This window comes from Periophthalmus magnuspinnatus, chromosome 6 (genome assembly GCF_009829125.3).
Source record: "Periophthalmus magnuspinnatus isolate fPerMag1 chromosome 6, fPerMag1.2.pri, whole genome shotgun sequence".
Classification (NCBI taxonomy): domain Eukaryota; kingdom Metazoa; phylum Chordata; class Actinopteri; order Gobiiformes; family Gobiidae; genus Periophthalmus; species Periophthalmus magnuspinnatus.
The window spans coordinates 2,738,766-2,750,819 of NC_047131.1; the positions used below are offsets into that span (position 1 = coordinate 2,738,766).

Genomic DNA, 12,054 nt, shown 5'->3' on the forward strand with positions numbered 1-12,054 from the left:
GTCTGGGTTGAGGCACGACAGAGGGAGTGGTGACCAGACTGATATCCCTCTGTATAAAAAATACTGAAAAATATTATGGACTTGACAGGCAAACCTTTTAGTCAACTAACAGATGCACAATGCAAGTCTCAAGTCAACCATGAATGTCTTTAGTTGCAGCCATATTGTATTAAAATAGCGACATACTGATAAGTCTTACATTATCTCCCTCACTGCGGAGCTTCCAGAAGGGCTGGATGTTGAACCAGGAGCCCTCGTTTCCGTCCGGGTCCAAAGAAACTCTCATGGCATTTTTCTCCAGAAGAGCCGGCAGACGCTTATTCACCGTCAGGTATTTGTTACTCTTTATGTGGAGAAGCTGTAACGGAAATATATGGTATTCATAAAAAAGATTTTGCCAATAATGCTTTAGATTTTCAAGAACATGAATATTTGAAATGGTTAATAAAATCTAATTTGCAGACTTTTTATCCTCTTTCTTGACACATGCTGTGCTCCAAAAATGGGGTTGTCAAAAGTGTCAATGCATTAATGCTGATTGATACTAAAACTAGTATCTGAAATAAGAAACTCGTTTGAACAAGTTGGATGTTTCCTGAATAGTTTTGGAATAGATCATGTGTTCTTGTGTACTGAAAGTTACATTCTGTTGTGAGTGTATTTCATGATCACCATGGCATTGTGAAAGTTTTGAATCAGGTTGAGTCACTACCTGTACTTTTGATGATCTGTAGCTGTAGTATCAAAACAGTAACACTGATAATGACAGTGATTTGTAGGTGTAATAATACACCCACCTCTGTACCTCTGTGACTGAACGGCCTCTGGTAAAATATAATGACTATAATGACTGACCCAACCCAATGTAAACATAAAGCAAACACTCGCTAGTGCTAGGAGTGCTAGGAGTGCTAGGAGTGCTAGGAGTGCTAGGAGTGCTAGGAGTGCTAAGGAGTGCTAGGAGTGCTAGGAGTGCTAGGAGTGCTAGGAGTGCTAGGAGTGCTAGGAGTGCTAGGAGTGCTAAGAGTGCTAAGAGTGCTAAGGAGTGCTAGGAGTGCTAGGAGTGCTAGGAGTGCTAGGAGTGCTAGGAGTGCTAAGAGTGCTAGGAGTGCTAGGAGTGCTAAGGAGTGCTAGGAGTGCTAGGAGTGCTAGGAGTGCTAGGAGTGCTAGGAGTGCTAGGAGTGCTAAGAGTGCTAAGAGTGCTAGGAGTGCTAAGGAGTGCTAGGAGTGCTAGGAGTGCTAGGAGTGCTAGGAGTGCTAGGAGTGCTAGGAGTGCTAGGAGTGCTAGGAGTGCTAGTGCCATCTAATATCTGGGCCGTACCTGGATGACGTTACTGTATTTGACTATTTCTCCCAACAACTTTTTATTCTCAGAGTCATTCTGCTTCTGCTCCAGCTCTGCAGCATGCTGGGAAACAAGAGATATGCAATGAACAATCAGACAACACATAAAGGAACTAGGAAGGTAGCAATAATAGCAATATTGTGGAATAATAGTCTCACACAATATGAGAATACATTTAAAAATATCATTATCAAGATTTCCTCAGATAAATATAGGCCTTGGTTTGTTGCAGCTGGTAAATAACATCAAACTACCCATATTAGACTGGTTATCTCTGTATATTCTACAGACTCTCAGTTTAGTCTCATCCTCCTCTGCTTCTTCTAAAGTCAAACTTAGGCAAAGTCGTGTATTCAAACTTGTGTAGATTAACAGTGTTGAGAGCTTCACACATTGATTCTGCAGAATTCTGTCTTTCTGTCTTGCCATAGCGTTTCCCCTTGCTTTTCACTCATAAACAGCTGAATTATGTAAGTCCCTGATTGGCTAATTCACCTGTCAATCACTGGAGATAAAACCTGTCCAGACTATGTAAATATAACTCTGTGCATTCTTGGCTGGTCAGGCAAATAGATGATTTCAAAAGGACGAAAATACAGGTATTAAACAATTACAACAATTCTGTGAGGCTTTCTACAACTTTGCAATAAATTATACAATGGGAGCATACAAATATATACAAAATATACAATCACTATTTATACAAAAATAGTGATGGGTGTTGTACCTGCAACTTCTTAAAGAGGTCGGCCTGGGTGTTGTTGTTTCCCTGTTTCCCTTGTTTGGCTTTCCAGAACTGTTTCTGTGCAGAGTATCTGTTCATGGGACACACCTTAAACAGGCAATCTGACAGAAGAGACACAAGTCAATCAGTAAAATAGCCCTTTATACTTATGCAAGTGCACTGTAACTGCAAAGGCTTGATCATCTAATAGACACAGATATGCCATTTTAATATATGACCACACATACACTCACAGTTTAGATCTTAATTTCATTTTTACTGTAATAAAACGTAAAGCATTATACATAGTTACGGCAATGGCAATGTTAACGGAATACTTATATCAGCACATACACATTTCAAAGAATCTCACTACGACCTCCAAACATAATATTCCACTCCACAGCCCATATCAGGTTAAAGTGTACTGTGTAGACAGACTATAACTTAGTAGTAATGAACAATGTGTTTTTAACATCTAAAAACATTGCAAGAATCTAAGTTATACTGTCAAAACCAAACTGTAATGTCCTGCTCACTGGCCTCTCCAAACGAGCCTTAAGACAGCTGCACTACAACCAGAACACTGCTGCTCGGGTCCTGACTAGAACCAAGAATACTTCACACATGTGTCCTGTGCTCAAGTCTCTGGCTCCTGTGGCTCAGAGAATAGACTTTAAAGCAGCTCTGTGTGAACAAGTCTCTCCATGGACCAGCACCAAAGAACATCTCCCACATGTTAGAGCCACATGAACCATCTCACATGAGGAGGACTTCAGGGACTAAAACCTGGAACAGTCTTCCTGAAGATGTGAGACAGACCTCTACTTTGACAATGTTTAAATCCAGACTCAAAACAGTTTTGTTTAGCTATGCATATGACTGAAAGGGTTTTATTCTACACTTTTCTCTTAATATTAATTTTATGATGATTGTTTATGTTTTGATTTGTTGTATTGTGATTTTAATGTCTTTTATTATTCTGTAAAGCACTTTGAATTACTTAACAGATGAATTGTGCTATACAAATAAACTTCCCTTGCCTTAATGGATCTCTGTGACAATGCTAATTATTTATGGTACTGTAATATTTTTTTCCGAGTTTAAGAGCATAATATCCATTATTTACACACAGCACGCTCATTTATTAATCGTTAATGTATGCAACACACTGTACCTCTGAACTTTTTGGGAGGATTGGCGAGGTCTCCGGCATCAGGCTGGACCACACAGCGGTCATCCACCAGTCTGTAACAGAATAATAAAGCTTTCAGTTTATATAGCTTTACACAGTCCAAGACATTTCATCCTGGTGTTATTGTTATGTGACATTGTGCAGCTCAAACAGTTACGCTCGGTCAGCCAGGAGCATTTAGCATTTGCATGAAGAGTGGTTTCTCTCACGGCCAAATCACAACGGTTCATAGGCTTCACTATTTTGAATACACAGTTCACGATACACATGGCTCATGGAGGAGGACAGGGAGCACGCCAGCCGTGCAAGAAATATATCTCTTATCTCTGATCATTTATCATTCCATGGTGCTCTGCTAAAGCGTAGGCTGCGGTTTGTGATTATGGTAGAGACCGGAAATTTTACTGAATGCCTTGTAGTGTGCTTAACATAATGTCATTATGAAACTATTGCTACCATTATGGAAAAGGAAAAATTTAAATCAGTTTGAATTTGGACTGGGTGAAATACCAAAAATTTAATCATTTTAGTTTTTCTTAGATAATATTGAGACCCATTTTTATTTGTATTCATTTCCTGAACATAAACAATACAGACTTTTAGTCATTGCCATTTAACAAAAACATTTTCAACAATTTCTTCTTTCAAGTCTGAATTCTGACCCAAACCACATGCTTTTCCTGACAGAGGACTGGCTATAGACTTGTCCATTTAAAAAGATCTAAGCTTAATATTGGCAATTAAAAATGACTGAATCTCTATCAAAATTAGATTAATGGCACAGTTCTAAATTGTACTTTATCATCTATTCAGATCAACAGAATGCAAGCACACAAAACTGTCTTCCTTCTTTCTTGTTGACTCCTCTTTCCTCTCCCACCTCCTAAATACTTAACCCACATGAGATTTTCTTCCAGTTGTTTGAAGAGAGACAAGCCATTCAAATATGACCTCCTAATATAATTACAGGCCTGATTTTAGCTTGTAAAATACCTATACCTAGCCATCTATTTTACTAGTCTGTATAATTTTTAAGGCTTTAGTCAAAGGAAATTCTTAGATGATTAAAGACATGAGACTAAAGACTGAAAAGGGGACGTGACAAAAACTCTCAAAACTATTACGTATCTTTGTATGTCTGACGCAAACGCCACTCAAGAGACTTGTATAGGGACGTTTATGCAAAAACAACAATTAATGTGAAAAAAAATAGGAAACAGTGTATTTGTATCTAAAAAAATGTCTGAAGTAACACGTTCATCGTCCAGAGGAGATTGCGGTGTCCCCAAATGTGGGACCACACTCACCAAACAAGCCTCTGTCGCTGTGAGTCACTGGAACAATCTGCCAACAGAGATTCTAACCTGCACGTTTTCAAATGTTTGCCCGTCTGACAGAAACAGCCGATGTCTAAACACATTTGTACACATGAGGGAATGTGATTTACCATAACCATTTGTATTAGCCCGATTGACCAATTACTCAACTACACAGCGGAATTACTACAGCGCTAATCATTTTAAAAAGAAAACTAGAATAACATTTGCAACTTCAATCGCCCTTGGTGTAGTTTATAATTGCTGCCACTGCTGAGGGAGAAGTAACAAAAGAACAGTTTAAAAGGGTCTGAGGGTCTAAAGGCTGACAAAGACCCAACTCTGGGAAAAAGGAACAGAATACAAATACACGAAGGAAACAGAGTGTGTGGCCCTCCCCGGGGAGCAAGGTGCACCTCTCTGGGACTATACCTGACTAACATGAAAATCAATGGGACTCCAAAGAAAAGAAGAACTGATCAATATGTGCTGTGCGGAAACAAACAAAAACAAAAGTGTTAAAATATGTTGAGATAATTATTAGGGGCGTGTGATGTATTGTCTAAATCACATCAAGTATCGCCTGGTCTTTACGATACCAATAGATTTAAAACAGGACCATTCTAGGTCTAAATTAGGGCTAAATAAGGTATGAATAGTTCAACAAGGATTAACCCAAATCCACATATCACCCATGGTTTGAGAAACTCTGGTCTAGATAATATTGAAATTGTTAAGGTGTGCACAATTTAAAAAGGTAGGGTATGCACAATTTTTACTTCAAATTATAAACATTTCTTAATTTTATGCCCAAATACAATGTAAACATGTCCAAATTAAATAAAAAATAAAGCTTTGGCTGAATTGTAATGTCGATTTATTTTTAATTACACCATTGTACATGACGGCCAAGTTGTGGGGGTTTTCATTTACATGTGTATTCTGCATTCATGTTAACAAACCAATAACAAGATCTAATCATCCGTACAAATATCAAACACTCAAAACCAAATACAACTCATTTTCTCTCATAGACTGTCCCAGAATGGAGCCGACTACCAACTGCCAACTAGTTTTAAACTGGATGTGGACATCTTTTTAAAGTCATCAGGGAAAACTATCACACACTCGCTCTACTTCCATCTGTTTGGAGTTTGCAACTAGAACCAGACGTTATATTTTGCCAAAACGCCCTAAGGTTACAACATTACTAATTATTTTATATAAATTTGTAATGTATGTGATTGCTGTTTTCTTATTATTCATTCATTGACATCTACTGAACCAAGAAGGAAGACAATACACTTTGCACAACCCACTCATTTCAAACAAAACTGGAAGCCCACCCACTCAACTGAAACGAGTCAACATTTCCTTTTAAGATATATCTCTTAATCATTTCCTTTATGCCGTTATTAGATTCACATATTGGCATTAGACAATAGGCCATAGGAAGTGTTATTAAGTGGCAAGACACTAAACAGGAAGACTATCTGGAAAAGCCATGTGACCTTACAGCACAGTTCAAATAGGGGCAGGCCTCGAGCCGAGTTAAACATGAACCAATGATAAATATTACTAGGCAGGTTGGGTTTAAGCTAAATTTAGCCTGATCACTAAAAAAAAGTGCAGAGACAGAAAAACAGTAATGCTGGGTTCACTGTTGTGCTTGTGGGTGGCATGTTTAGTCACTAGAGTGTGACATGAATAAGAAAGAAAAACTTTGCAGTCAGTTAAAGCGTGTTAAAACTTGCTGATGAGAGAAAGGCACAAAAACTTTAATTCTGACCTGCTGTATATTTTCAGGGCTTGACAGTATCACTGGCTATTGGACAAGGTTTAAGCAAATATACTCTGGTAGTATATTTAGGATGGGCTGAGGAAATAATGGGTTTAGGTTTCTATGCAAATCTTAATTTCAATTCTGTCTACAGTAAACAAACAAATTGAGGAACAACTTTACTGTATATCGCTCAAATGACCACTTGTTTATTTTTTGTTGGTACTAAAAGAGTTAATGTGTTAGCAGCAGTGATGGAAGAAGTACTCAATTTTATTACTTAAGTAAAAGTAGGGTTCAAATGTACTGATTTTGTTGAATTTTGTGACATATTTTTTTCCTGCCTGTTTTATGTGTGTATTGAGAGTGTTTCCTCAAATTATGAATTTGTTAAAAATAAATACTTCATACTTTTCACCAGGTCTCAGAGAAGAAAAAAAAAGTAATTTTAAGTCCAGTTGAAAATGTAGTGGAGTAGAAAGTACAGATGCTGCCCTCAAATGTAGTGAAGTATAAGTAAAAAGTATTCACTGGAAAATGTACTCCAGTAAAGTACAGATACCTCAAATTTATACTCAAGTACAGTACTTTACTCCGTTTACTTTGTTACATTCCACCAATGGTTAGCCGGGCTGGACAATAAAAACAGAGCCATGATTTTATCTGTTTGATGATATGAAATGTTGGTGATATTGTCATATTTTGATGCATCTTTGAGTAATCCTGCGGTGTCATGCCTTTGATCAGGTCATACATGTAAGCTTTAAGGCTCAAACACGGTATTTGTATGTGAATATTCCCCAATAAAACATAATGTGTCTTCTTTAATGCAGCGTTACAGGTTCAAACACAGACACACGAAGCCACTTCTTTTACTGTCAGGACAGATGGGGTTGACCAATCACAATGAAGTACAGTTTCAGTAACAAGGGATCTAGGTCTGAGCTAGTGTCTCTGTTCACCTGAAAACAATATCTGAAACTTGACTTTATTTCTATTAGAAACTGAAAATATACATATATATCCCAATATCTCAAGAACGTCTACAGATGTATGAACACTTCCCTCACTATACTGGTATTAGCAAAGATTTCACCCTCTCCTTTTAGTCACCTCTTAAAGGCGGTGATATAAATATAGTACTAGTATTGTACATTTCTAGTTAGTGTGTACAGGATAGGCCTATGTTGCCTTTATAAATTTTGTTGTAGCATTGGTTTAGGCAGATATTAACATACAAAGCCCTCATGAATCCATTTAACCCATGTAAGCCCTAAGGTGTCTACAGAACACAATCATTTGAAGTAGCCCTGTGTAAACATGGGCAGAGGCCTGGTTATGCACTCTCAGGGAGTACAGCTCTTTGCTTTAGATACTGCTCCTCCATCTCTGTGGACCTTGAGTACTCGCCCTGCACACAACAGAGCCCACAAAGAGTAATGACAGAGATAAGGTTTCTGTTTATTTACCTCAACACCAGAGTAAAAATACAAGACACTTTTATTCAATCTATTTACGCGTTGGAAAATGAGGTTTATGGGAATTTAGCCTTGAACCAAATCAAATTTGAAAGTAAAAATCCAGTTCAAATTGAGTCTAATTCCAAAGTAGATAAACAAATTGCTATTCAAAAGGTGATATTAATAGTAGAAAAAAAGATGGGCTTGTTGTTTTGGAAAGAAGGCTGTGCAAAATTTGAATATTGAGTATATCGTTTAAATTTTTTTTTAAAAGGTGCTGTTTTGTGAGTATTTCACAGTCAATTCACATTTGTCTGATACCAAAATCTCAATATATTTAAAAGACATGTTTTAAGACATTTCTGCTGCACTGACACAATTCAATATTGAGATTCATTACTGTCAATATAGCCCACTCCTAGTAGAAAATTAGATAAAGTCATAACAACAGAGAAAAAAATGGTAGTAGTAGGTCATTATTATCATTAGTAGTAGTAGTAGCAGCAGACAGTAGTAGCAGGAATAGATGTAGTACTGGTATAAGTTGAAGAAGTAGCTGTAATAGTAGCAACATTTACAGCTGGTGGAAGTACATTCTTTAACTGTTTAACTTCATCTTGATAAATAACTTAAGTAAAGCTCAATGTTACGCTTTCAAAGGTCTTGGTTATTTCTATCTGTGATGGCTGCAGATAGACTTAGCAGGAAGAATGGAGCAGGAAGCAGAGAGAGGGAGAGGGGTGGGTGGGGCAGCCTCATTCCTTGGGGCCAGAGAGCACTCAGAACCTGCCTACCCAGCATTTCACCTTCTTCACTGACGTATGCAACTACGGAGGAAACAACAGCCAAACAAACACGTGGTGCCAGTGCAAAGAAGGACAGAGAGGTGCAAGTCTATGTTAGTGTTGTTAAAATGTCGAATTTGATTTTGATACCAAGGAATAAAATTGATACTCGATACTGATTCCCATAACACTATGCTAATAAAAACACACTCTTTCTTTAGACAATAGAATGTCAACATAAAATCATACTACTAGTGGTGTTATACTTGTTCTGATACAGCTCAAGATCATTCTAAATCTATTGAGAAAGGGTTCATTTCTGTCCCGTGAATGTGACTTTTTTAGTGTTGATAGTACCTAGTTTCGGTACTAGTTTTAGTATTGATTAGTATCTGATTTTCGTTTCTTTATCTGTTGCTTTAAAATGCTTCTGACAGGACTAAAATCTCATAGGAACACACAGCCATGCCAAATCACACAATACAAATATGTATACACTTCTTATGGTCAGTGTACACACTGAGGTATTAGGCTGAACAGTGTTAGTGTTAGAAACAACATCACAAGTTGATTCAATTTAGTTAGTATAGGCCAGTAATAATAATAGCTTTAGTTGCAGTAGGTATCATGGTTTTAAAATTAGTAGTAGAAAATAGTTATGGAAGTAGTTTAAGTGTAGTAGCAGAAGTAACAGTGGTAGTAAGAGTTGTTGCAAACACAAAAAAGTGAGCCAATAGCTTATCCATGCCATTTGCCTTAATCATTAACAATTTAAAACAGAATACAATATAATTTAAATGGGAAAAAAGTCCTCAAAATGCTGAATATAACAGCATATAGGACATTATTAGAATTGTGGAAGTGACCAAACATTAGCAGTTATTGTCTCGTTTAAGTGATAGCTATTTTACAACCATAGGGACATTATCTCCCCTGGTTAAAGCCCACCATTAATGGGGCCCTCTCCCCTCTCTTTGCTTGGGGCCACCTCTTTCAGTGTCCCGGAGAAGAGGGGGTGGACTCAGCTGGACACGTCTGATGACCTCATAGCCTCCAGAAGTGTCAAAGCTCTTGCATCTGGACAGACAAGACAGCAGGCAGCCTCCAAAGTCTGAAAACAACTCCCTGGAAAGCAGCCATTGACCCCAGTGGTGCCAATGGTTACATACAAAGTTTAAAAGTTATAGTTAGGAAAAAGTGTGAAATATGAGACTGAACTATGGATGAGAAGGGATGAGATGCCAAACAAACGCATGCTGCCAGTGCCAAAGACAACAGAGATGTAAAACGTATGTCTCTGTTGTAGAAAAAGCCTACACTTAAATATATTAAGTGTGGATCTATAGTTTCATAATCATTCTGACAGGACTGATCAAATCCAACACAACTCTTCCAAGAAAGCAGCTATTGACCTTATCGTGTTGCCAATGGTGCCATGCAAAGTTTAAAACGTTTACAGTAAAGATAAAGGGTGAAATGTGAGACTAAACAGAGATTATGTCAACTGAACTCCTCCCGCTGAGAAGGGAAAGAGATGCAAAACGCAGCACTTACCCCAAAGTACTGATGAATCCATTCACTGCGCCTTCCGCGTAAAGAGACACGATGTCTCCAATGTGAAGGAAACTGGAGCGGTGTTCTGACATTTTCGTGTAGGACAAAGTTGTAGCTAGTTTCCCATTTAAAAACTTCAGTCACTTCTTTTCGTTCGTACAAAATAATCCACGCGTTAGAGCGCCTCCAGTTTAACGACAGTCCTCATGGTGCGCTCAGTCTTCCTGCTCTGCATATCTACGAGTTGGCGCAGAAAACCAAAGTGCAAAGTGTGCAGTCGAATTTCAAAAAAGCCTTGAGTTTTTGCACTTATTCAGCTCCTTCCTGTATGAGACACAGCGCAGAGGTCTGGCTCTTCTTCTCATCCACTTCAGGGGGAGGAGACTGCTGCTGCCAGGGCGCATGGACACTTCACTACACTGGGTTATTTTCCTCTTTTACGCGCCACCTGTAATACAATCAGGTAAAACTAAACAGTAAAATGGAGCATCTAAAACTGTTATACTTAATGATGCACCTGTTATTTAATGAGCCTACTTTGCTTTCACATAAAACACCATCCATTCCAGTTGTTTCCATGTGTTAATTATTTTCTTATTATTATTAGTCAAGTGCATGCAGCTAGAAAGTTAAATTAACAATCTATCAATCATCAGATACATTTGCCCTGTTTGTACTTCACATTTTGTCACAGCAGAGGGCACTAGAGCCCAACCCAACCACACGCTTCACCATTACTTTATAAAGAACAGCTTGACACTGCCCCCTAGAGTTACAAAGAATGGCAGAACCCCACCTGCTCTTAGAGGGGTGTTTAAACTAGAAACAAAAGAATCCCAAAAGGTCACATTGTTGTCAGTAACTGGTTTATTGGGTCAGACTCTTAGGTAAGTACTTTGTCCAACTAAACTTGGCAAAACAAAAGTGTATGTTTGTATTGGACGATCCTTTTCAAACTTTCTCACTGTATGAATGATGTACAAGCAAATGGGCATACAGACTGCTCCTCCTATGTGACTCTAGAGAGGGAAAGAGAGAGAAGGGGGGGGGGGGGGGGGGGGCAGAAAGAGAGAGAGAGAAAAAGAAAGAAAGAGACAGAGAGAAACAGGGAGAGAAAGAGAGAGAGTGAGAAAGAGAGAGAGACACAGAGAGAGAGTGTGTGTGAGAGAGACAGAGGCAGAAAGAGAGAGAGAGGGAAACAGAGAGCAAGAGAGAGAGAGACAGAAAGAGAGAGAGAGAAAAAGAGAGTGAACAAGAGACAGAGAGAGAGAAAGAGAGTGAGAAAGAGACAGAGAGAGACAGAGAGGGTGTGTGTGTGTGTGTGTGTGTGAGAGAGAGAGAGGCAGAAAGAGAGAGAGAGAAAGTGTGTGTGTGTGTGTGTGTGTTTGTGTGTGTGAGAGAGAGAGGCAGAAAGAGAGAGAGAGAAAGTGTGTGTGTGTGTTTGTGTGTGTGAGAGAGAGAGGCAGAAAGAGAGAGAGAGAAAGTGTGTTTGTGTGTGTGAGAGAAAGAGAGGCAGAAAGAGAGACAAAGAAACAGAAAGCGAGAGAGAGATAGAAAGAGAGAGAGAAACAGAGAGCAAGAGGGAGACAGAAAGAGAGAGAGACAAAGCAAAAGAGAGAGACAGAAAGAGACAGAAACAGAGCAAGAGAGAGAGAGACAGAAGGAGAGAGAAAAAGAGAGTGAAAAAGAGACAGAGAGAGAAAGACAGTGAGAAAAAGACAGAGAGAGACAGAGAGATAGTGTGTGTGTGGGGGGGTGAGAGAGAGAGAGTGTGTGTGTGTGTGCGCGCGCGTGTGTGTGTGAAAGAGAGAGAGGCAGAAAGAGAGAGAGAGAAAGTGTGTGTGTGTGTGGGGGGGGTGTTTGTGTGTGTGTGTGAGAGAGAGAGGCAGAAAGAG

At 38.8% G+C, this 12,054-nt stretch overlaps 1 protein-coding gene across 1 annotated transcript in view; it reads right to left on the minus strand.

The window, feature by feature from the left end:
- itpr2 (inositol 1,4,5-trisphosphate receptor, type 2) overlaps positions 1-10,537 on the minus strand; it is a 77,269-nt gene extending 66,732 nt beyond the window's left edge. The window contains exons 1-5 of the mRNA XM_033968545.2: positions 10,160-10,537; positions 3,247-3,317; positions 2,073-2,191; positions 1,322-1,408; positions 200-358 (exon numbers count right to left, since the gene is read on the minus strand). Of these exons, the coding sequence (XP_033824436.1) occupies positions 200-358; positions 1,322-1,408; positions 2,073-2,191; positions 3,247-3,317; positions 10,160-10,251 (528 nt within the window). The 5' untranslated portion in view covers positions 10,252-10,537. The remainder of the gene's footprint in view (positions 1-199; positions 359-1,321; positions 1,409-2,072; positions 2,192-3,246; positions 3,318-10,159) is intronic.
- Between the last annotated feature and the right edge of the window lie 1,517 nt (positions 10,538-12,054).